Source organism: Grus americana, unplaced genomic scaffold, assembly GCF_028858705.1.
Source record: "Grus americana isolate bGruAme1 unplaced genomic scaffold, bGruAme1.mat H_64, whole genome shotgun sequence".
NCBI lineage: Eukaryota > Metazoa > Chordata > Aves > Gruiformes > Gruidae > Grus > Grus americana.
The window spans coordinates 1-26,499 of record NW_026561387.1 but is presented as its reverse complement, the minus strand read 5'-3'; the positions used below and the strand labels follow the sequence as shown (position 1 = coordinate 26,499).

The window sequence follows — 26,499 nt, the reverse complement described above, 5'->3', positions numbered from 1 at the left end:
TTTTTACTATGGCTAACAGAACCCAGAAGATTGGATTTGAAAGCTCTAATCTATGTATGTCCACAAGATTATTTTTCATGTTGAAACAATTCTTACACCACAGACAACTTATCAAATAATGGGAGCTCATAGTTTAAAGAAAAATGTTTCGAGTAGCCTGATAATTGTTTAATGCTGGTATAACCTGCTCTTTACATATAAAGCCAGCAAAACAGGACTTGGAAAGTTATTTTATCTTTGCTAAGGTCCATTCTTTACAATCAGAAAACTAAGGTATCAGTCAGCAGTTAACCCTTCCCACTCTTCATAAGTATTCAGGTGTAATATACATATAACATAAGCTATTTAACTCCTGAACTGCTGTAATCCACTGTTTGTTCATTGGTAAGGATCTCATGAGAACTACTTCTTGTGGAATAAAACAGGAAACTGCCATTCCTGCAGAATTACTTAAACAGCAATCACCACCTCTTCTTACCATCTAGTTTAAAAGGATATAGACAGTATAGACTTTAAAGAGTGGGCTATTAAGTACGGACTGCTCTGAAGAGAGAAATTTTGTACACTTTTGTACCAGCTTGCTGACAGACTCTACTGATTATATCCTGAGCCAATGCTGTCCTTATCCCTGAGCAGACTTGTCATTTCATAATGTTTTGAATTGTCTTCTTGAACTCTGCAGATGTTAGATAAAAAAGTATTCCTTTAATTGTACTAAAATAGTACAACTTGCATGAGCTTGGTTGTCAAAACTCTTCTGGGAAGTAAGGCTTGATCTCTTTTGAGGTAAAAAGGATATACAGTTGATATCTCTTTCTTCCTACTCAAAGTGCTAACCATTAGGTGACTGTTTTTTCTTTTACAAGATTGGCCTATATCTTTCTCACTGTGTGTTTAAAAAATGCTGCATCTACAAGAGTATTTTGTGAAGGCCCTGACCCTTTCAATGTGCTGGGGCATGGGCAGTCATCCTAGTGCAGATCTAGCCATAACGGTTTAGATTACAGTGCCCTCAACTGAAGGTTACCACCAGTGTGGCTGAGATGCTGCTCATCGTCTTCTGAGTGCTTTCTGTGAAAAGTGAGAGAGATTGTCTAAAATCCCTTTCAGATATGCTCTGTGATAAATCTTTTGCACTGAAAAGGGCTATGAGTGATCATCTTGTCAGTTGTGCTGTCTCAGCCATGGAGGAATTAACCCCAGTAAGGCACAAGTTAGCTCTGATAATTTATTGAACTGCTCCGTCTGGATCTGCAAGTCCACTTAAGGCATTCCCAGGGGGTCTTAACAAGAGAGCCACTTGAGTGAGTCAAAGGAAGGAACACTTGAGATTTCGGACCCTCTGAAGTCACATATGGTCACTGTGCAAGAGGTTAAGGAAAAGTATCTCGTCAAAATATATATTGCTACCTAGACAGTCTTGGACAGTAGGACTTGTAACATGAGAGCCTAGTTATCTTGTCTTCAGGATGTCCAGAGCTCCATGTCTTCTGTCAAGAAAAAAATTCTCATTATTTTTCTAGGTAAAATCACATTGACTGACATCAAACTGATTATTTCCTCAGTGGCAGAGAAGTATCAGGGCAGTATGTGAAGAGAATTTCTGCAGATCAAGAGTGAAATCCTGGAATGCAGTGGAGGTTTTCTCATTGATTTTAATGAGATTGGAATTTCAGCTAAGAAGTTTTTAGAAGACAACAATCACATGGAGATAAGATCTCTGTCTTTTGTAGTTGCTCTGCTTAATGAATTCCTCATCCTAGCTGTAAGCTTGAGATAGTATGAACAGCAATGATAAATTTCAATGTTAATAAAATCTTTGCTTCTTTCTTCATCTGTGCTACAGAGGAGAGCATTAAGGACAGCCTCTGAAAAACTCAGGAATCGTTCCTCTTTTTCTACCAATGTTGTATACAACACTCCAGGAACTCGAGTAAACAGATACATCAGCCGTTTGATAGAGGCCCGGCAAACAGAGTCTGAGATGGCTGACTTGAACTTCATTACCCTGAAGTATAAGCAAATTGAGCGTGAAAAAAAAGTAAGGGGGTTTAAAATTATTTTTACTGATTTCACTTATCATGAGCCAGCTAGCATTGGGTTTTTGTTTGTTTTTAAACAATATTTAAATTCTATTCACCATCTTTAAATAATCCTCTGGACTGTTTCTCAGTTAAGAGGGAGACATTATCTCCACCTTCTGTGGAATCACTTGGAGGGGATGAAAAAAAGATCAGTATCTTTATACTCATCAAGATCCTCCCCCATAAAGTTACTCATCCTGTGTTTTGGCCTTACTTTTGCTTCTCCAAACTGCCTGACCTGCATTACCTGTTTAATGCTGTCTTATGGCAATGTGGCTGCCTACTGACCCATCTGCACTGGAGAAGCATTAATGACAGGAGGATGCTTCCCTCTGCATATGCAACATGATAAGTAAAAAATAGTAAAAGTAATAGAAAATATGCCAGACTTATAAGCACGCATATAAACTAACAAAGTAGAGCTGTTTGTTCCTACCTTGTATGGATTTTGTTTGTAAATACAAATTGTTTTAATTGAAAAAAAAAACAAAACCCTTTTGTTTATGTGCTTGAAAAAGCAGAAGTGATATGATTTTGGATTAATTTGGCAATAGCATTTATTTTTCCACTGTAAGTCACTTCATAGCCTAAGATGTCATGTTACTATTCTTTCAACTCAGAATGCTGTGTGCCACATTGGACTAATTTTTTTTAAGGTCTTGAGCATTAACTTTGATTTCAAGTTTCCACAGTAATTTATTATTTAATCATAATTGTTTTCTTTCAAAATAAGAAAGTCTTTCGGTGTAAATGAGATGATTGAAATTTTGACCTTTCTGAGGTTTCTACTGCTGAAAAGTGTTCTGTTGTAAGGACTGTGGCTTAGTTGAATCAAGAACAGTAACTGTTCAAAACTAAGCCAGTGTCTCATTAGCAGCTGCCTCCAGCCCACCCGTTAGTGTCCTGTCCTGAGCAGCTGAGGTGACAGGATTCCTTGAAGGCAGCATCAAGGGGGTTTTGGCCTTTTTTTGTGATGAGTAGGTGAAGAGGAGGGAGTGCCACCTCCTTCTGGTTCAAAATGGCTGAATCCTTTTTGCTCCAATAGATGAACTTATGTTTGAGCCTAACTCAGATTTGACTAGTTACAGGGTGGAAAAAAAAAAACAAAACAGCTAAGCCAACAGGAGCAGCTGAAACAGAAGGCTGTCAAGGAAAATGTGTAGACTTGCCTCATCTTTTTTTTCATGTGAACTTAGCAACGATTATTTCTGTTTGTAAAATGGGTAGGGGCTTGCTTTATTTTAGGCTATAGTTCTTTCTTACTGAGAATGGACAAGTGGTGGGTGTGTATAAAATGCTCACTGTATTAATTTGTTCCTTTCTTTAACAGTACCACCAGCTTCAGGATGAGTACTTCACCAGTGCTGTAGTTCTCTCACTAATTCTAGCTGCCTTATTTGGCCTTGTCTACCTTCTAATAATACCACAGTAAGTTTCTGTCTTTTGCCATTATAATTCAAAGCGGAATATCTTCAAGCATCCTGCACAGGTCAAAACACTGTCTTTGGAACGGGAATTAGCACCCAGGTCAGTAGCTTCTCAAACAGGAGACCCACAGCGGAGCTGCAGATGTAGGCACACAGGGGGTTTTTCCCAACTTCCCAGAGGCAGGGAAGTGCCAGGGACGCAGAAGAGACCCGCCACAAGCCGACTGCTCTCGCAGGAACTGCTGACGAGACCTGGGCTTTGCCAAAGCAACGGCGCCCACTGCCGACACCTGTAAAAGGCAACCTAGGGAGCGCTAGCGACCTGGAGCGCGGCGTGGCAGTTTGCGCAGGCAGGGCCTGGTCAGTCTACCTGCTCAAGAGGGGAGTCCACTGGTGGTCATCAGTCTCTCATAGGAGTTCAGCCATGGCAGAAAGCCCTAAGCTCTGTGCTTACCAGAAGGCATGTGGCAACACAGACAGAGCTGCCGCAGAAGCATGCAGCCACCCAGCTCTCAGGCTGCAGGGAGTGTCTGAGCTTGGCACTGGCAGGGGAAGGCAGTAGTGAGATTGGCTGCCTGAGGCGTGACCAGGTGGATGATCTGCTCAGCCTGGTGGCAGAATTACGTGAAGAAGTGGAGAGGTTAAGGAGCATCAGAGAGGCTGAGAGAGAGATAGACTGGTGGAGCCAAGCTCTACCCTCCCTGAGACAGAAACAGGGACAGCTAACAGACCAAAGCCAAAGTGAAGGGGACCCTGTATCCTTCCCTTGCCTGGCAGAAGGCAGCAGCCTCAAAGAGGGGAGTGAATGGAAACAAGTCCACGCTCGGCATGGCAGGTGGACCTTCTCCTCCTCACCCACCTTGCCTTCCCATGTACCCCTGTGCAACACGTATGAGGCTCTGGCTGTGGAAGGCCACTCGAGCGAGGATATGGATCACAGTCAAGCTACACCAGAGGTAGCACCTAGGCCCAAAAGGCCCATGCCTCATGTCGTGACCACTCCCACAAAGCAGAAAAGGCGGGTTATAGTTGTAGGGAACTCCCTTCTGAAGGGTACAGAGGGCCCAATATGCAGGGCAGACCCTCCTCTCAGAGAAGTCTGCTGCCTCCCCGGGGGCGTGTTAAGGACATCACTAGGAAATTCCCCAGCCTGGTACGCCTCTCTGACTATTACCCACTGCTGCTCCTCCATGTCGGTGGGGATGAAGCAGGGACACGTACCACGAAAGCGATCAAAAGGGACTTCAGGCTCTTGGGACAGTCACTGAAGGATTCGGGAGGGTAGGTAATATTCTCCTTCCTCCTTCCAGTTGAGGGCAGCAATGTTGGGAGGAACAGGCGGACACAGTCCGTTAACACATGGTTCCGTGGCTGGTGTCAATGCCACAACTTTGGGTTCTTTGACAATGGGACGGCCTACATGGCACCAGGCCTGATGAACCCTGATGGGTTTTATCTCTCTCAAAGGAGGAAGAGGATCTTTGCCCAGGAACTAGCGGGGCTCATCGACAGAGCTTTAAACTAGGCTCGAAGCGGGAGGGGCATAACATAAGGCTTGCCAGCGACATGTTGTGGGATGATGTGCCCAGGTTGGAGGGACGGGGTGCTGGCGAGGGCCCTCGGCCTACTGCTCAGAGACGTGCTGGATGCACTAGAGCACGCTCGAAGCCTAGAGGAGACGAGCCGGGGCTCTGGATGCAACAGGAACCAACAGGGTAACACTGGGAAGACACATCAAAAGAATTCCAGCCACCCCAGCCAATAAGTCAGCCTCAACGGGGGCACAACTGAAATGCCTCTACGTGAACACACGGATCATGGGGAATAAACAAGAGAAGCTGGAGACGTGTGTGCGCCTGCAAGGCTATGACTTTATTGGCATTACAGAGATGTAGTGGGATAGCTCCTATGACTGGAGTGTTGGGATGGTAGGATACAGGCTCTTTAGGAAGGACAGGCAGGGCAGACAAGGAGGGGGCGTCGCCCTCTATGTCAGTGACCAGCTGGAGTGCATGGAGCTCCACCTGGGGATGGATGAGGAGCTGACTGAGAGCCTATGGGTCAGGATTAAAGGGAGGGCTGGGGCAGGGGACATCATAGTGGGGGTCTGCTACAGGCCACCTGACCAGGGGGACTGAGCAGATGAAGCTCTCTATAGGCAGATAGGAGCAGCCTCATGTTCACAAGCCCTGGTCCTTATGGGGGACTTCAACCACCCTGACATCTGTTGGAGGGACAATGCAGCTGAGTGCTAGCAATCCAGGAAGTTCCTGGAATGTGTCGATGACATTTTCTCCTCCAAGTGATAGAGGAGCCCATGAGGAGAGGTGCCATGCTGGACCTTATTCTCACCAACAAGGAGGGCCTGGTAGGGGATGTCAAGCTCAAGGGCAGCCTTGGCTGCAGTGACCACGAAATGGTGGAATTCAGGATCCTCAGGGCAGTGAGGAGGGCGTGCAGCAAGCTCACTACCCTGGACTTCAGGAGAGCAGACTTTAGCCTGTTCCGGGATCTGCTTGGTAGAATACCATGGGACAAAGCCTTGGAAGGCAGAGGGGCCCAAGACGGCTGGCTAATAGTCAAGGGTCACCTCCTCCAAGCTCAGGAGCAATGCATCCCAACAAAGAGGAAGTCAAGCAAAACCACCAAGAGGCCCCCATGGATGAACAAGGAGCTCCTGGACAAAGTCAAGCAAAAAAAGGAAGCCTACAGAGGGTGGAAGCAAGGGCAGGTAGCCTGGGAAGAATACAGAGAAACTGTCTGAGCAGCCAGGGAGCAGGTTAGGAAAGCCAAAGCCCTGATAGAAATTAGTCTGGCCAGGGATGTCAAGGACAACAAGAAAAGCTTCTATAGGTATATTAGTGATAAAAGGAGGACGAGGGAAAATGTGGGTCCGCTCCGGAATGAAACAGGTGACCTGGTTACCCAGGATATGGAGAAGGCTGAGGTACTCAATGACTTCTTTGCCTCAGTCTTCACTGGCAAATGCTTGAGCCACACTGCCCAGGTCACAGAAGGCAAAGGCAGGGACTGGGAGAATGCAGAACCACCCGCTGTAGGAGAAGATCAGGTTTGAGAATATCTAAGGAACCTGAAGGTGCACAAGTCCATGGGACCTGATGAGTTGCATCCGTGGGTCTTGAGGGAACTGGCAGATGAAGTGGCCAGGCCACTCTCCATCATATTTGAGAAGTCCTGGCAGTCCAGTGAAGTTCCCACCAACTGGAAGAGGGGGAACATAACCCCCATTTTTAAGAAGGGAAAAAAGGAAGACCCAGGGAACTACAGGCCGGTCAGTCTCACCTCCGTGCCTGGCAAGATTATGGAGCAGACCCTCCTGGAGACTATGCTCAGGCACATGGAAAACAAGGAGGTGATTGGTGACAGCCAACATGGCTTCACTAAGGGCAAATCATGCCTGACAAATTTGGTGGCCTTCTGTGATGGGGTTACAGCATTGGTGGATAAGGGAAGGGCAACTGACGTGATCTGCCTGGACTTGTGCAAGGCATTTCACACTGTCCCGCACAACATCTTTGTGTCTAAATTGGAGAGACATGGATTCAATGGATGGACCACTCGGTGGATAAGAAATTGGCTGGATGGTCACACTCAAAGAGTTGTGGTCAACGGCTCAATGTCCAAGTGGAGAACGGTGACGAGTGGTGTTCCTCAGGGGTCGGTACTGGGACTGACACTGTTCAACATCTTTGTCAGTGACATGGACAGTGGGATCGAGTGCACCCTCAGCAAGTTTGCCAATGACACCAAGCTGTGTGGTGTGGTCGACATGCTGGAGGGAAGGGATGCCATCCAGAGGGACCTTGACAGGCTGGAGAGGTGGGCCCATGCAAACCTCATGAAGTTCAACAAGGCCAAGTGCAAGGTCCTGCACGTGGGTCGGCGCAATCCCAAGCATGACTATAGGCTGGGCGAGGAATGGATTGAAAGCAGCCCTGAGGAGAAGGACTTGGGGGTATTGATTGATGAGAAGCTCAACATGAGCTGGCAGTATGCGCTTGCAGCCCAGAAAGCCAACCGTGTCCTGGGCTGCATCAAAAGAGGTGTGACCAGCAGGTTGAGGGAGGTGATCCTGCCCCTCTGCTCCGCTCTCGTGAGACCCCACCTGGAGTACTGCGTCCAGCTCTGGGGGCCCCATTACAAGAGAGACATGGAGCTGTTGGAGAGAGTCCAGAGGAGGGCCACGAAGCTAATTGGAGGGCTGGAGCACCTCTCCTATGAGGACAGGCTGAGAGAGTTGGGATTGTTCAACCTGGAGAAGAGAAGGCTCTGGGGAGATCTAATTGCGGCTTACCAGTACCTGAAGGGGGCCTACAGGAAAGATGGTGAGGGACTGTTTATCAGGGAGTGTAGTGACAGGACAAGGGGTAATGGGTTTAAGCTGAAGGAGTGTTGGTTTAGATTAGAGGTTAGGAAGAAATTCTTTACTGTTAGAGTGGTGAGGTACTGGAACAGGTTGTCCAGAGAGGTTGTGGATGCCCCATTCCTGGAAGTGTTTAAGACCAGGTTGGATGAGGCTTTGGGCAACATGGTCTAGTGGAGGGTGTCCCTGCCTGCAGCAGGGGTGTTGGAACTAAACGATCTTTGAGGTGCCTTCCAACCCAAACCATTCTATGATTCTATGATTCTCTGTTGGTATACCCTCAGTATAACTGTTATCTCTTCCATTTGTCCAAAGGAGCCGTATTTTGCTATCTTATTTAAAACAATATCTTCCTTGTTCTCTCTTTTTTTCTCTTTTTATTCCTTTTTTTTTTTGTTGTTGGTAGAAGGATGCACTTAGAAGACAAAAACACTGAAATCTGCTAAACTTATGTAACATATTTCTGCACTACAAACAAAGGTGTTATTGCAGCTTTTCTAAATGTATTTGTGCTGGCTTTGGAGGAGGTACTTCAGGTATTGATAGCAACAGGTAAACACAGAGCTTAATGGGAACTAAGTACTGAAGTATCCATTCAGGTTTTCAACGAAAATTTATAGCCTGCATTGAGGTTTTTTGGTATCAATGCTATCACTACACAAAGTGCCCGGTGCATAGTTTGGCCATTCCCACATGAGTTGCAGTCAGAACTTGGCTGCAGTAAAGCATGCATAACCAAATACTCATGATGTATTTGGGGGATGCCTGATGCTTATTGTTGAGTGACATAGTTTAGTGATTACTTCAGATTTTGTCAATTAGACTTCACTTTCAAATCTAGGGATTATACTAAGTAGATGTAATTGTGTCCAAGGTATAAAAATTATTAGCAATAAGCTTTTTCAGATGAGAAAATCAAAACATTCAAAATAAGCTTCACTCACTTCTACTAATTTTTATGGTTTCAATGGAAATAAAACTGGCCACAGGATAATGCTTTTGAAAATCCCATTTTAAATTCTAGTCTTTTCTATTCATAAATCCCCAGTCAGAATAATACTTATTCCTGTATTCTATTATTTCTAACTGAATGTTTGAGAAACACCTTTTTTACTTTAATAATAATAATTTGTTATATAATACCTTTCATCTGTAGAATTCAAACTCACTTACAAAAGTCATCTAATTTCCATACTAACAACCTCTGGTGACTGATTGGAGCATAGTTAAGAACTCTTTCACCTACTTCTGAAGCAAAGCTCAGCTGCAGCCCATGGCAATTGAGAACAAGGAGAGACAAAGGGTGTAGTTGAAACTAGAATAAATTTCCAAGAATCACATGGTGTGATAGTTGGTAACCTTTCCAAAATATACTGTCACTTAAAAACAGCTGGGCAGAGATTCAGTTTAAGCTCTGATCTGACAGACACATGAGTTCCAGCAGAACACAACTACTGAAGGCCATGAAGATGCACTGGCTCATCACTGGGTTAGTTAGAAAAACCACCCACTGAATGGTCTTAACTTCTCTCTTCCAGTGTCTGTTGGTGGTGGCTTCATACAACCAAATTACTAGTCTTCTCAGGCTCTTCCCTCGCTGTGAAACAGATGCAGCTACGAGCTCGACTAAAACTTTGGAACTATTGGAAAATTTCCCCTCTCCACAGAAGTTGGAGCTTTAAGTTGCTCTTTAGTTTGCCAAAGTAGTTATAAGTACGACAAGAGAATGCAAAAGCCAAGACGTGTATTGTGTTACTATAATGGGAGAAGTGATAATAATGGTGTTTGACATGTATCACAATATTCCAAGGAGGAGGTTCAAAATCTAGAGACAAGAAAGCCAATTGCTGCATAAATACACAGAAAGCAATGGGCTTGACGTTCTCCCAATTCCTGTCATTATCTGAGCAAAACAGCTTCTCAGCTAAAGACATAATTTACATGCCCAGATGACATTGGTGAAAGTAAGGCTATGTTCCTGTCAACCTAAGCTGTCCAATTATGGAGGCACACATGCAGCATAGCCACTAAAAGCTGCGATGATGAACCTTGCTGATGTCTTATGCTGGGTTTATTTTTAAAAAACAATGTAGCCCTTTGTTAGTGGTTTCAACCCAAATCTCTGTCAGGGTCCCACTCAACACTAGTGTCAGTTGTTGGCTGTTCCTGCCTTGAAAGATGCTGTTGCAATCATATCCCCTGCATTGTTTTTTAGCATACTACCATTCTGAATATAAGCAAATTCTCTAAAAGCACAGGAGAGCCTGCTGGCTATTAATACTTGTGTTCAGAATGCACACTGACAGAATCTAGAGTCACCTCCCCATTCTGGATACACATACTACACCACAGCATTTTCCCTGTTTGTATATTGGTGGGAATTGTTACATGATTTTGAAATTAAAGCCAAATACTGAGAAATTCCACAGCAGAGGAATTGCGCTCTTTGTCTTCTACTGTTAGAAACCCTGTATAAGCAATCTTTCCCCAGTGATGGTCAAGGGCACAGATGCATACATACCTGCAGCCATGGATCACATCCTCTGGACCATCTGTCACATTTTCAAGACTAGAAAAGAAAGTGTGAAGATCATGTTATGCTACTGTTATATGGCTCTGGTTCCATGGCTGGCTTGGGGCCAGGCTGTCCCTGAACATAAATCAAAGCACCAGCACTGGTGGACTAATTTTGCCAGCTTGCTCACATCTATGAGGTACTGTTCAAATAATGCAGGTTTTCTGGAGGAAGGAAGTGCTTGGTCTGCACCCCTCATCTCACAAAGCAGCAGCCTATTTTGAAAGATCAGGAGAGGGAAGATTAAGAATTAAAAGATTTATTGTAGTATCTTTGTGAAACCTAAGATTTTTCTAACCATTGAGGAAGGCTCAAAAGGAGGGAGTTGCTCTGTTTCATTAGAAGAAGGGATTGCACTCTGGTCTGATTTTATTTGTCTTGATAAGTGACTGAGTTGACTAGCCTCTGATTTCTGAATCTTCGAGGAGAGATTTGAAGGGAAAAGCATCTGGTAACTGTTACACAGCTGCCAAGACCAAGTAATTGGGTTACACACTCCACTTATAAGAGTCATCATGCTGAATATTCCACATTAGCCTGCAATTAGAAAGTATCTCTCCTGACACACCTTACAGCTGAATTTTTGAGGTGCTTTGATCTCCTTGCTGAGGTCAGAGTGGGCACCATATACAAGAGAATTTACTGATTTCTCATTCTTGAGAGCAGTGCATTTCACTGTGAAATTTCCTTTGTGACAGTTAGCACCACAGCAAGGGGGAGGGGGAGGTCCTCCACCATTCATCCAAAATACCATTTCAGAAGGACCCCTGTGCTGCTTGTTCTTATCTGCTACTGAGTTGCACTGCTTTACTTCTCTTGTGTTTTGATTCTAGGAGTACCGTAGTTCTTGTTCTCCTGGTGTTCTGCATATGCTTCCTAGTGGCTTGTATTATGTACCTACATGTCACACGAGTACAAGTAAGTGATTTAAGATTTTATGACTGTTCTTCCTTTTGATGGCTATGCATTGCTCGTCCTTTGGAATATGAAGCCATCAACACATGCTTCACAGATTCATAGAGTCTGAAATCTATATGCTTTTCAAGTTCATTGCTAAGTAATATATTAGGCATTTCAAAACCAAAGATGGTTCACCTGAGAGTAGAGTGGTTACAGCAATGTAGCACTCAGTGCCAGTAATGCTATGCTTTTTTGTCTCTTTTGCTACGTCTTCCCTGAACACCTACCACTAGCTACTGAATCATTCCAGTCTTCAGATAAACAGCTGCCTTAACCTGACTTTTTCTGCTTTCTGACTATGAAGCACACTAGTTCTCCCTTCCATTCCAACTGGTATCTGGGTGTAAAGTCCTACTAACTTCCCCTCTATTTTCAAAACTTTTTCTGCCAAAGCAGCAGCTATTTTGATGTTAAAGCACAACGTTTTGCACACACAACCCCTGGCCTTTTCAAATCCTTTAGTAATGATTAATTCTCCTGCATTACATTTTCACAACAGTAATGATGCAGAAGGATGTTTGGTTGTTGTAGGAGAGAACTATGTCTACCAGATCAGAATAAAGCAGCTACAGACTAATTTTCTGATGAAAGAAATCTGTAGTGGCTTAATCTAAATTTAGTCTTTTCAGACAAATATCAGGAGAAAACACCTACATAGTTAATCAGCTTTGGTGATTAGCGCACACTAATTTTTATTTAAGAAAAAATGCCCTTTGGCAGAAGGAAAGTAATTGTTTTCATGGAAACATAAATAGTATAGTAGCAGAGTATCTGGTACAGAGCAGATCTTTATTTATAAACTTACACAATTATTTGGAAGTAATTTTGATGATCACTTTTGTTTCATAAAGGCACAGTAGTTTATCATCTGTTGTTCTGTCTATGGACAGTAGAAACACAGATGAAGGTTGTAGGAAATCTCTCCTCTTAATGACATTTCCCTGGGGCTAGTGCAAATTTTGTTCCAGCTGTTTTGGCAGTCAATGGAGTTTGAATTTGTTCCAGATTCCTCTGGAGATTCAGTACCTTACAGAATCAAATCCAGCATTAGAAAAATAAAGAAATATAAAACATCAGAATATCACAGTTTGAAATTTTGTGGTGAAAATTTGTCTTATATAATAAATAAAAGATAATCAATCTGCTATGTATAATGAATATGGAATTGTAAACTGGTCATTCCCCTGTTTTAATCAATCTTCTGGCACTTATTTGCTATTTTACACTGGACAAGTGACTCAACTTCTCCATGCTTTAGCATCAAATGCCTCACTCACAAAACCACTATAATAATATTTTATTGTACCAGTTACCTGGCATTTTGAGGATCTCACAGTACGTATTTAAGTAATAAAAATTCCACAAATAAAACAAAGAAAATGAAGCCCAAAATGCTATGCTATCATAAAAGAACAGATGCAATCTTGGAATGACCAAAAGTCAGAGGTATAAATCTTTTAAGTGTCAGTCAGAGTTTTAATTCAGACATGTCTCATACCTTACCTTTTAAAGGTTGTGGGTTTTGTTTTTTTTTCCTTTTTAACCCAATAGTTAACATGTCAACATTTAGAACATATATGTACCACACACACAAAAAAAGTCTGTGCACTGTGTCAGGACACATTATCTTTGAATTTGCATTTTGCTTTGTCACTATTAACCATGCTGCATTATCTTCAAACTATGGGGATTCTCTCTTTACCAAGCAGTAGATAACATCTGGTAGCAAATTGAATTAATGGAATATATATATTTCCTTCAAACAAAATTATTATTTTGTATTTTATTTATATGGATAAAAACACACATGTTCCACGTCATGTGTGCATAGGATTTTGGTCTAGTTTGGTGGACAACTTGATGGGTAAAATACTGCCTGGATGATTGCATTCAAAGCATAGCAGTTAATGGTTGTACTCTGCCTGGAAGCCAGTAATAAGTGGGGTACCACAGGAGTTTATCCTAGGACCCGTCCTGTTTAACATTTTTATCACCAACTGGAGAGGACATGGAGTATATTCATGTCAAGTTTTCAGGTGACTCCAATTTCAGGGGATCAAACAACACACTGGAAGGATGACCATTGAGGGAGATCTGGACAGATTGGCAGAATGGGCCAATCTTATGAAATACAGCACAGGTAAATATAAATATAAAGCCCAGGCCCTGAGAAGGAAGAACTCCCTGCAATGACATAAGCTGGGGACTGACCAGCTCTGCAGAAATGGCCCTGGGTGTCAAGGCAGGCAGTACTTTTGGGCCCCCTGAGGTCCCTTCTAACCTGAACTCTGTCACAATGATGAATAAATGCAGAAATAGTCTATTTCTTTTTTCATAGTGTAATTTTGGACACTGCTATATCCTCTCCCTTGAGACACAGCTTTTCAATGCGAGATTCTTACAATCTAAAGGTTTTGTTCTACAATATGCTCACTGTTTTATTAAAGGTGATATACCTCGGGTATCCCAACATATTTTACTGATGCTAACTAATAGTTAAACTGGTTTCTGGTGTAGCCAATTAACTCAGGTCCATAATACACTTATATAAATCTAGGATTGATACTACATTTATTGTTCCCCACTGACATTTACATGGACTTAATCCATACTGAAGCCAGAAAGTATTGGCAGATCACACATTTTTCATTTTTTCTGTAATTGCTGTATTGTCACATTTCACAGCCTAGATGAAGTTGGTTCACCTATAATGTCTCAAACTTTTAATTCATGATCACACATAGAGGGGAAGTGTCTCTGCATATGTGAAAGGAAGGGGAGGAGTTTCAATACATGATTTCTATTGTGCCAAGGCCACAGAAGCCCCCCTCTATGGGTACTTTGCTGCCTGCTGTAAGCTATGCTTTTGATGTTGATGATACCCATGAAGTGAGCTTTTCTTCAAGACTGGTGACTTTCATCAAAAAATTAGGTGTTTGCTTGCTCCATTTGATGTTAAGTCAAATCCAGCCTTGTTAAGTCGGAGCCTCCTCCTTTTAAGGGACACAGAGTTGTTCCTCCTTTAAATCTGATGTTTCCTGAGGTTGATTCTTGCCCCTTGAAGTCACTGAAAGCAGTCATGTGGTCTGAAAGATGTATCGTGGATCCAGTAGATAACAGATGCCCTGAACATTCTTAATGCAAGAGGAAAAGAAGGAAAGAAGCTTTCCCTGAAACCAGAGTAGATCAGTATGACTGGAACAAGCATAAGTACTAGACCCTGACAGACTTATCCTTCCTCTCTCACCTTCTGTTACTGGCTTCATATATGCTCGCAGCAGCAAGCACTTCACACTTCACAGTGATGGAATCAGGATAAATATGGAGATGAGCAAGAGATTCACAAGACTCCATTCCACCAGACATTTTTGTTCTCTACTGCTCTTTCTGCTCTGACAAATTCAATATTTTTAAGGCATCCTGATAATTAAAACTACCCTGGCATTTAACGTGACTGTTATAGCAGAGGACACAAATACCACTCCAAAATTCTATGCTACCACAGTACGTTCTCTTGTATTACTATTTGTAGCTGATAATTTGCAAGGCAAAAGATGCTTCGCGTATTTTCCCCATGGAAACAAAATTAAATGCCATCCTAATTTATTATTTGCATTATGACCGGACATCCTATTAAGTTTTCAAAGAGTTTTAATTATAGTGAGAAATAATGTACAATAATAATAATTTCACATTTATTACCCCAAAAATGCAATTACCATTAAAGCACATGTATACAATAATAAATGCATGCTTGTTTCATAATTTGTAGTGCAGACAAATTTTCTGTATCATTTATTCACTTATTTTTATAGACTAAAAAATAACAACCTCACTTTAAAAAATATTTTAAAATCTTTATCTATAAATCTTTTTTTTTTCTTCCTTAGTGTTTTCCAGGGTGCCTGACAATACAAATTCGTACCATTTTGTGTATTTTTATTGTGATCTTAATATACTCCGTGGCTCAAGGATGTGTGGTGAGTATTTCAGTCAAGTATTGCTTAATTTAGCATTCTGTTTAAAGAACAACCTGGTATGGATCCATTAAACACATACTATATTCTCATCTGGTGAATTCCTACTCTATTATTCATACTTGCAAAGCATGTTTTTTCAAAAAGCCCTTTGCTATAATTTGAACTTTCACTGCCCTGAGTCGGGCTGTTGAACTAGGAATGGCAAAGATATTAGCAAATTGCACAGATGATACCTAAACACCTATAGAAATTTTTATATCAAACTTCAGTATCACATAGTCTGCTGATGTCATGGGAAAACTATTTTTAAATGTTCAACTTGCTTACTAGTTCAATGGCTAATATTTTGTGACAGACAAGGCATGGTGTCAAACAGCATTACTTATTTCTATGTGGCAACTTACAGAACATATTTCTGTGTAATAACGGGGATATTTTTAGTCCAGACAGATCAGAAGAGATAATGAGATCTTAAAATATGGACAGTATTGCCTAAAGAGAAGAGGTGCTTACACTGTGCTACTTACATAATACATTCACATCTAATGTCTAAGAAGCTTCTCTTGTATGAAGTGAACTTGCTCAATACTTCTGAAAATTGAGCTTCTTTTACTGTAGATTAGCAGCTAGTTCTACATGGTGGACTTGAATGTCAAATGGGATTTAAACTTCTGCCTAAGTATTTGGCATTTAGTTGGCTTGTCAAATTCCTAGCGCTCAATTTCAGCATTTTGGCTGCTAATGCTGATGAATTAAACATGTTAGGGTACCCAAAGGAAAGAATCCACACAAAAATAGCACGCTAAACACAACAAAATGCTGAGGAGGCAGATGCCTCAAATCATGCCTTGCTGCGGGATTTAGGCAATGTGTTCTGACCAATAGGAAGATAGTGATTTCATGAGCAATTCACAGTGCTAACTGAGATGCCAAGCCCCTTATTTTGTGTATTCACTCATCCCTGGACCTACCCTGAGAACATATACCAAACTGATCCACATGAACTGAATGGGCAGAGGATCCCTTGTTTGTGAATTCCAATGTCCTGAGAGGTGCCAAGAATTGCCGATGTTCCGATATTTCTGGGAATTTCTGAACATCAGCTGTGTGAGTAACACACAGCCCTAATAGCACAGATATATATATATGTGGTTCTTAATACGCATGTAAACCCAAAATGCATAGACATGTGCAGTGCCTCCAGGCTAGCTAGCATCTCAGCAAGTTCTGTGTATCTGACTTTGGGATTGAGATTAATATTATGACAGCTGGGACCTTTGTGGATCAGCCCCCATAGATCTGACACTTTGACCAAATGAAACAAGCACCATTGTTGTCACTTAAAGATGGTGAAAATGAGAAACAGACATCATAAGACAACATCGAGTATCAGTGGAAGAAGGCAGATTAGAATTCAGAAGTTCTGGCCTCCAACAAGGCAGTGGTCATTCAGTTACAACTTTACCAACAACAGGTCACAAATATAACTTTATCCTTTACTGAAGCAAAAATAGCCTGTAACCATTGACATGCTTAGGAGAAATGTTTAATCAGTAGAAATTACTAGTTCCTGCAAAGTAAAGCCTCTAGAATTCTCAGCTAACAGAGGAGATAGGTGTTGAGGTTTCACTCTTAGTTGTAAAGCAGTTGATGTTTTCCTGGATGGATTGCACATCATTTATGAAGTCCTCATGCATGCCTGTGTTTTCAGATGAGTTTAGTATGAACAGCATTTTTAAGGATATTGAACAAAATTACATTAAATGGATTTTTCACTTCACTCTCATCTCATTTCCTAATGTTAGCCATTATGAGTTTAACTCGCATTTTATCTGTTATGTCTCATCTTTTTAAATTACTACAACCCCATGTAAAATATATCGCTTAATCACCTTTCAGGTTGTCAGTTATTTTACAGCATGCTGTAAAATTTCATTATCAGTGGTTAGGATGAAATAAAACGGTCTAATAAAACACTTCAAAAGAGAAGCTTAAGTACAGGGCAGGGCTTATGTGGCGGTGCCTGTTAAAATCAATTTCATACTACCATTCCACTCTCCCCATTTATGCTAACTCTTATCCTCTCCCTTTGTAAGGAATGAAGGTTGGAGTGCAATTATAACTGGAGCTCTAGGGACTTGCACTATTTGCCAGAAATTCCTCCCTTCCTTGGATAACAGCTCTGAGATGTGTACATGACATTGCCTTTGGAAGAAGCAGGTTAAATTTCCTCAGATTTCCCATAGGAAATGCACTAAAACATTTTTTTTTATTTCCCAGTCTAGCGAGGAAATGGAATTCTTTGGATAACAGAAATGGCAGGAATAATTAAAGATGAGGCCTTGTATTTGAATCATATGTGATAGCAGAAGTAGCTCTGAGGTGGAGGAAAGAAATATTATTCGTGTTTAGCTTTCCAATCAAAGATTAAAATATGTTTTATATTTGTTTAATTGAAATTGATACAATTTACATAGTCTATAAAACAAACACATTTCTTTCTGTGCTCTGTGCAAGGACCTTTCTCACCTGCATGGCCACATAAAATGTTTACTGAAGTTCCTTAATTTATCAGGAATATGTTGGCTTGAGAATCTCTTGGTTTTGAGCACTGAGAGGGAAACTATTCAGCTAAGCCCAGACTTTAATTGGTTGGCCTTACTGGCATCTGATGAACAAAGAGTGTCTCCCACCTAAAACTGAGTAAAGCGTTACAGGAAAAGGAGAGAGATTTTATTAGAGCAGTGAGCTGGATGGGAACTCCATGGCCATATTTTCCCAATTAGAAACCAACTACAGTCAGCCCCCATAGCAGCTGCATTTGTTTATTTCATATCTAACTTTCTACCCCTCTCCTGTCTTTTCTAGGTTGGCTGTATGCCTTGGGTTTGGAATACCAATTCCAGCAGTTCAATAGTCATCATTTCTCCTGGTGGAACAAATAAAACAATGAACGAACTTCCATGTGACACAGCCCACTATGCTTTCCTTTCCTGTGTAGTGGGGACTCTCACCTTGGCAATATTTCTACGTGTATCTTCCTTGCCAAAAATGATTCTCCTGCTTTTTGTTACAATTTTGTACATAGTTATTCTGGAACTCAGTGGTTATAGAAAAGCAGTGGGGTAGGTATCTTGCAAAGTGAAAGCAATGGTTACTTCTGTAGAGATAGTCACAACATCATTGATTACTCATCTGTGAATTGTCACCTAGCATTCAGTGCTGCTATATACTCAGTAGAGCATAAGAAATACTTAAGCCATCCTCTCCCCAGCAATTGTAGGAACTAGTAATATCCATCAACAGGAGATCAGATTTTGGGAACCAGCAACTGTTGCTCCGTTATTCTGTAGTTTTATGCTAACATATCTCAGCTGAACTACACTGCAGTCTAATTATAATATGAAATAGAAAAACACTGCTAAAAACTTCACTTCCATATTTCAGCAGCCCTCACCAATTCCAATTTCATTTAAGCTTTTGAGCTGTTAAGTGTTTTTATATTTCCTAATTAAAACCATGCACAGATATTACAATAATGTATAGCATTATAACATCCTCAAGAAGTTGAATGTTGGTGTGATGCAGTGATCAGATTTACTGTCACCCATCTCCCTGCCTGTATAAGCCTCTTCAGAAAAGGCTAGTGATTAGGGGGGTACCCACATGTTCTCAATGAAGGATCTGATATTAAAAATATGCAGTCTTAAGTATTAGAAAACCTGGAATAACCCATTTACTTCCCTTTTACTTTTAAGGGGTGGCTCCTTTTATATGCGTGGCTATGAACCAATACTAGCCATTTTGCTATTCTCTTGTGCTTTGGCACTGCATTCCAGACAGGTGGACTTGAAGCTGCGTCTGGACTACCTCTGGGCTGTGCAGGTAAGTCATAGGACTTTTCTTTCTAGTATCCATGCACACAAAATTTGCAAATACTTTCAGAACAAATTAGTTGGACTAAGGCACTTGCAAAATTTTTCATGTCTGTTGGTGTACAGAGAAAAATTATCAGAACTTTCTTTCCATAGACTTATAAAATTCATTTGCTCTGCAGAAGTGGTTTGGGTTTTTTTTTTTATTTGTAGTTGTTCCATAACAGTACATGATTAATGAAGTAATATATTTATATCTAAGGTGTGTTATGAATAGAGACAATTTCAAACATGGGAAATTCCCTGTTAGCAATATAAACTTGAGATAAAGAAATTAAATACATGGGTTTTTTTAATTTTATAATATAAAAAGTGGTGAAAGTAAGTTGATGGTCAGGTAAACCGAAAAGAAGCAAATATCTACTTTATGTGGATACCAAGTGCATGGACTTTTTTTTGAAAATGTATTTCCTAACTATCATAATCACAGCAAAACCTATAGAAACTATATTAGCCATAAGCAGGGGCATCAGGAAATGTCAGCTTCCTGTCATGCCTCTTAACAGTCCTATTCCCACCTCCAAAGTGTTTCACACTAGCCCCTGAGGGAAGAAGAAAGTGAAGAAGATGTAAGTTTATTTTGGTGGAATTTGGAAGTTGCCTTTATGATAAATCTTACACTCTTACGCTCCTGTAGTTCACGGAGGTCATGTCCTGTTCTTACCTGTTAACTGTGTTGTTAAGAGAACTGTATAAATCGTCACAGTGCTTGTTTTTACATGTAAAGATCAAGACTGGAACACATGGGTTAAACACATCCCGGGCTCTACTGTGTTACCTAGAATGAGGAAATCAGGAATGACCTAGCTCTATTATCTTCCACTATTAAAGATTTTCTACCTAACGGTTAAGATCTGCTGGGATTTTTTGTTTGTCTTGATGTCCAAGACCATGTCCACCTCCTTTATGATTTAAATTTATCTTGTTCTATAATTTCTGTGGACTCCGTGCTGTTTAACTGTGTCAACAACACATGATCACTTAATTTAATTTTTGTCCTATGACCTGTGGTATTGATAGGTGCTGTGCCTGTCAGCCTCAGAAGTTTGTTTTGGACAAACTGATAATAGTTTCTGCTTGCTGTGGTGCCAAATATAGTTTTCAGGTGGCAAAAAAAATCCCCTGACTTTGAAACTCAGAGGAGCACATGACTAGCTGTATAGCAGATATCCTTATATAGGTTGGCACATGGTGAAGGTATGTGAGTGCCACATGATCCATGAATATGAGACATTCTGTATGTTATTCCTAGCCATGAAATAGAGTAGCAAGCAGGACGAGACTGTTTTGCTATCCTTTGGCCTTTCAACAGGTCAAGAGTGGGTTCCAGCATCTTAAATACTTTTCATCATTCCAGCTGCTCTGAATTGCATGCTGAATTGTGCATCCATAAGGAACATACTGCTTAGTTTTAAGTTGGCTTTTAAATCAGCAATCGATTATTTTTAAAAATTCAAGTACATGAAACTAATGGGATGCTTGCTTGCTGAAAGACCAGAACTGGACAATAGTAAAGGAAGAAATACAACCTTTTTCTGTTTTCTTGAGGCCAGGTTTTACAGAAATACCTAGTCATCTACCACTATTTTTAAAACCATTGTGCGCTTATTCCGAAGGACAATAAGAGGAGTTAAGCTGTATGTATGCCTATCAAATTTAAGTAATGATGTCCAGCATCTTCAGGTACCATTTCAAAAAGGGCTTTTCATCTGAGATCAAATGCCATTTTCAGATCTTCTCAATTGCAAATCAGGTACTTATGTGGTACCATCTTCTCTGTGAGATTTCCATGATAATAATCAGAAAGGAAAAAAAAAAATCAGTGTAGGTAGGAAATTCAGAAATTAGGGATCAACATAACTACCATTCTTTGAAATCAGTATGCTGGGTAGATGCTTGGCCTCTTTGATGGTCTGGGCATATACTGTTGTTGTTCTCGATTCCACATGGAATCTATTCCCTGTACAATAAATAATAGTGGATAACATGTTGTAAGGAATGTTGTCCTGTTTTCCACTCTGTGTATTGGTTGTAAATGATACTGAATACAAGGGCTAATTAACATAACATGCAGAAGTACTGCCATGATGGATGTTACAGAAGTGCTTACCTATTCAAATGGATAAGTAAAAATAGCATTGTTTTTGTACTTCTTAGGCTCTTTGGCATACTAAAAATCTGAGTATTAAAAGCTTTGGGAAGACTGTTGGTTGGAAATATCTAAATGTTAAAACTGCCTTTGAATAGTCAGCAAACTCCATGCTGACTAATTAACAATCTCAAAGAGAAGACGACGGTAAAAACCACCTTCCTGAGTGGCAGCTGCTGGACTGCAGGAGCCCTGTATATGGTTAAACAGCATTCTTGGTTATGTTTCTCTACAGCCACAGTACTACTTACCATTTAACCGTTTGGCTTAAATCGGTTACATTCTTGGTAGCAGAAGTTTTAGAAAGACCATTGACTTAGTGCACAGGGACTGTGGAGATTTTCTTCTGCTTTTAAGAGTGACTGTGCTAGTTCTTTGTGCAAACACTGAATTGCATGAACCACTGCTAGAGCTGGAGGCTCACATCTCCCAGTAGCCAGCCACTGCCATGTGAAAGGTGTGCCAACATGGTACAACATGTATTCTTAGGAAGCTTTGCAGTTGTTAGCTTACAACTGGGATAATTTCAGACTCAAGGGCTATTCTGGAAGCTGTAACCACTTTGTTTGTGTACTTTTAGTAAGGCTTATTGTGGGGCTGATCCTGTAAAAATGTTCTCAGATGAATAAAAACATTTGTGGCATAAGCTGCAATAAGAAGGATTTTGTAGATATTTTCATTTACTTCATCATGAACAACAGTCTAGTACTAACTAAATGATATTTTGAACACTTAAAGTATCTTGCAATTAATACCATTATTAATAAGAATATATAGATAGATGCTCAGTAGTCTATGCTAAGGTCTGACAGAAACCCATTTCCATAGATTTCATCTGCCACATCAGGAAGTAAATGTGTTTTAAGGAAAAGCAGATTTCAAACAAGAAAAACTGATTTAGAAAAATGATACAGTTTCAAGAAAAGTTTATCTAATTTGCCTGCATCTAGGCAATGTAACCTGAACAGAGATAATACAGTATGGTTTGTGTACATTCTGTGGAAAAGATATTTTTTTCTGATCGATGATAAGTTGTTAAAACATTTATATTTGTTCTTACTATTCACACATGAATGGTGTTCTAGGTTCTTGTTGATTTTGTTTTGTTGATTTTGTTTTTCTGTGCCAAATTTAACCTTTCTGAATATCACAGTATTTCCAGAAAAAAAAAAAATCAGGTTTTTTTTGGGGGGGTGGTTCTTAACAGGCAGTGGGAGGAAAATTTTGTTTCCTACAGAACATTGCTGAGAAACACTGTGTGCCTCATATGACAATAACTGTGAATAGCAAGTATAGGAGCATTTTACTTATTTGTTACTAATAATCACTTTTGCTTATGCAAATTATTCAACAAAACTGGGGAAAAAATGAACAAATAAATACAAGCAATATATTTATGAAGAAGCTAAAACTGCCAAAAAAAGAGTTGCTCACTCACCAGCATTTGTCAGAGGAGGAAAATAAGAATAATACAATGATATGACTGATTGTTGTATTCTTTAGGGAATACTAGAATATCATTCAACTATCTTTTCTAATCTGTGATACTTGTAAGAAATAGGTATTTTACAGTCGGCAGGCAGGACTTGTCAGGTGTGCTTGCCCTTTCTTTTAAAAATTTGGCCCTATAGAAGCAGTGTGATGGGTTTCTTCCCTGTGATTTTAGTGCCACCTTCAGGTACAAAAATGATGTTTCTGCCGCACTAGTGCCTGGCTTCTTATTAGCTGTATCTTGAAACAGTGAATTTTCATGTGATAACTCTTCAGTTAGCGACATGGCTACAGCATTTTTGTGCTTATTAAACAGTCTCCTGATAGCTCAGGTGATACAGCAGCTCTGACCACTTCATGAACAGAGCATGTGTAACCAGTTACCAGCATTGTAAAAACTGTGGGATGCTGTGTAACTTTGTAAAATGCAATAGCTGTTAATTACATTGATGTCAAAAGCCATAGTACCAAAGAACATTTTAAATTTTGTCACCAGGTCTGAAATAAAAACAAAGCCTGCTTTTAGATACTGCTGCTCTGCAAATACAGTTAAGTTCTGCAAAATGACCTAGCTGCCATGAATACCAAACAGGTATAAGCAAAAAGCAGAATGTGAAAAATTGTGCTGCTCATGCCTATGTATTTTCTTTCTTGTTATTTTCACAATAATCTGCTTGTTTTCTGAGCCAGCAGCTATTGCATAAATATCATGCTGGCAGCTTTCTTAATTAACCAATAGGAATAGGGGCAAATAGATGAAGGTTTGGATGCTATTGAGCTGTCTGGATAATATTTCTACCAGGAATGTAAATACCTGTGATCCGTGCTATTTTAATCTTATTTCTCCAGCCTCAAGTACTCCTTCTCCCTTCTCCCTTCTCAGTTTTGCCTGGGAAAGGGTGATGCCTACACATCCTTTTATCTCAGCTGCTCAAAGAGTAGGCACTAGGATTTCATGAGTCACAAGGAGGAAAGACAGTTTTCATTGCATTCCCCTGAAGGGCAGAAAGCAGGAAGCTGAAAAAAGATCCAGAAATTACCTATAATCAATTTACTTCCCTCCCCATATAGCCGTGTGATGGAATAGTTTTAGTGTCTTCACTGCTGAACATGACCAAGTCTTTTTTTACCTGACCTTCACTCCTTATCTGGCTTTGACACAAGATCTTTCCTCTTTCCCCAGGCAGCTCCTGAGAAGTTGTATATATGAGAGCTGTCTTAGGCAGCACAGGGCAAGAGGATGGATACTCAAACTCTATGCACTAGTAGCACAGAAGGTACACTTCAGTTCATACTTCTAGCAGATCACTTTAGTAAAGGCAGGATATTAGATATTTGGTATGTTTAGATGCTGTAAGCGCAGTCGATGCAGAGACTCTGTCAAGGGTACCAGCAACAATATAGCACTATTAACCCAGTGTGTGGTCTAAGCTAATATACATGACTAAGTAGCTGAGAAGGAGTGCTATGCTAATTCCATGAACATTCTGCTTCTAGGTCTGGGGCTAGGTCAGGCAGAGCTAACACAGCTTATTGTTCATGGCACTGCATTACCCCACACAGGCATTGCCTGCAAATGTCTCCCTGAACCACAGGAGACAGTGCACTCCTCTCTCCCTGTTGTCTAGGAAGTGCCTTACCTGAAATAGGCCAGGGCACAAAAAGCTAAGAGCTCTTGACCTACATTTCCCTTGATCGGCTGTTTGCATAATTTGCCTCTATTTAGGCTTTGCTGCCATTACCATGGTAATATTTGAGGGCCTTCCATGACCTTAGTGTCTTTCATCTTATTTCTGGCAACTGAACCTCTCAGAGTCAAAACTGTAGTTAACAGTTTTGCATCTGAAGAGGGGAAGACACACTTGCTAGGTGTGTTGGAAATGTAGCATTCTACTGTGTTTCTTAGCAATGGTGACATCTTTAATGCGTTTCCCTGCTCTTAGAGGATTTTGCCACCCTTCAGTCATGACTTTGGTGGTTTGGTTTGAGCCATTAGCTCTTCACTCAAGAGCTGAGTTCTCAGCTTATTAGTCATGCTGTGGTCCCATCATTGTGAACATTGTCACACCCATACCTGCACACACAGAGTAGTGTCACTGGCATTTCTCTCTCCCAGTAGTTTCATGACTGTATCGAAGCGAGACAGAAAGGAGAAGAAAAGTTATCACATGCCTTAAAGTTCCATCAGAAGGAAACAGCAAGAAAACAATCAGTCCTTTCTCATTTATTTTATGTTGGTATATTAGAATTGTTTTTATTTCTGTGTGTCAAAGGCTGGATGGAAGTCCAACAAACATGACCAAGGTCACAAGGGTCTGCTTCAGTGCTGGCAGCTTTGTCCTTGTCCTGTGGCTTGCTCTGAAACCTTTGTTGTGAATCATACACAATGGTAGGAAACACCACATATAGCTAAAGAACCTTCTCAATAATGCCATCCAAAATGAACGTTTTGGTCCATGACTGGGCAAGGCAGAGGAATCTGATCACACATTTCCAGATCAGGAATGAACAGCAGCTGCCAGTGACTGAGCAACATCGCTATCCATGCAATGCATTAGATTGATTACTCCACTTACCTACCACTGCTTGATTGTTTTGACTTGTCCAGAAATGTCTATGCCCTGGCCCAAACATGTATTGTCTTTAGGCTGCTGTTCTGCCCAATATTGTATTGGGAGTTTAACTGAGAACCTTAAACATTCCTAGGAAGAAAGTAACAAAAAAGTTCTAATTCAGAAAATAGAGGAATGGATAAGCAAGCCCAAAATAGACTTTTTATTCAGAGCATGAATTCAGTTTGCAGATATCTTTGCTGTCATCAGACTAAGATTTCCCATATTCCAGTATGATGTAAAATATGGAGTTGTAAGCTTGGTTTGGATTTTCGTCTGGAAAAAAGCTTTTTATTTTTACTGTTAGAACATGTAAATTCCAACAGTCAGACTAAATGCAAGAGGCCATTACACATGTTTATAGACAACAATAAGTCAGAGATAGAGTTATACCACCAAAATTACGGGAAGGATATTTTAAGAAAACAGCATATGAAATTTAAACAGCAAAGAAAGTGTTAGGGAAACATCTCACAAACAGGAAATACATACTTGCTTAGAATAAAGATTTCAGGTATATTTCTTTGCAGAGCTTAACTGCTATTTAATGTTTACTGAGATTTCACCTCTGAAATAAATTCACAAATTAGAGGAAGAGCTGAGAATTATTTCACAAAAATGAATGATTCTGAAGAATTTATGTTTATAAAACCAATTATCTTTCAGCATTCTTTCTACTTGTAAAGAAATTTAAGAATACATAAGTCAACTGCAAGGCAAAGCGGGACTGTGTGATTTGAATAAATAGGGTGTTTCCTAAGTTTTGTCATGGAAAGCAAAAATTCACTTCCTTAAAAAAAAAAAAAAAATTACATGAAAGGACTATTTTAAGACTATACAAAAGCAAGAGGTGACTAGTTTTCTCTATTTAGACAGGAATGGATAGTGAGAAAAGTATGTGG

General features: G+C 40.5%; 1 protein-coding gene across 1 annotated transcript in view; it reads left to right on the top strand.

Moving 5' to 3' along the window:
* The window catches only part of LOC129200353 (adenylate cyclase type 1-like), a gene marked incomplete at its 3' end in the record, with an annotated part of 48,410 nt that extends 29,046 nt beyond the window's left edge, over nucleotides 1–19,364 (top strand). The window contains exons 6-11 of the mRNA XM_054811684.1: nucleotides 1,847–2,041; nucleotides 3,415–3,512; nucleotides 11,304–11,388; nucleotides 15,321–15,410; nucleotides 18,279–18,535; nucleotides 19,169–19,364. Of these exons, the coding sequence (XP_054667659.1) occupies nucleotides 1,847–2,041; nucleotides 3,415–3,512; nucleotides 11,304–11,388; nucleotides 15,321–15,410; nucleotides 18,279–18,535; nucleotides 19,169–19,364 (921 nt within the window). The remainder of the gene's footprint in view (nucleotides 1–1,846; nucleotides 2,042–3,414; nucleotides 3,513–11,303; nucleotides 11,389–15,320; nucleotides 15,411–18,278; nucleotides 18,536–19,168) is intronic.
* Nucleotides 19,365–26,499: the final 7,135 nt, after the last annotated feature.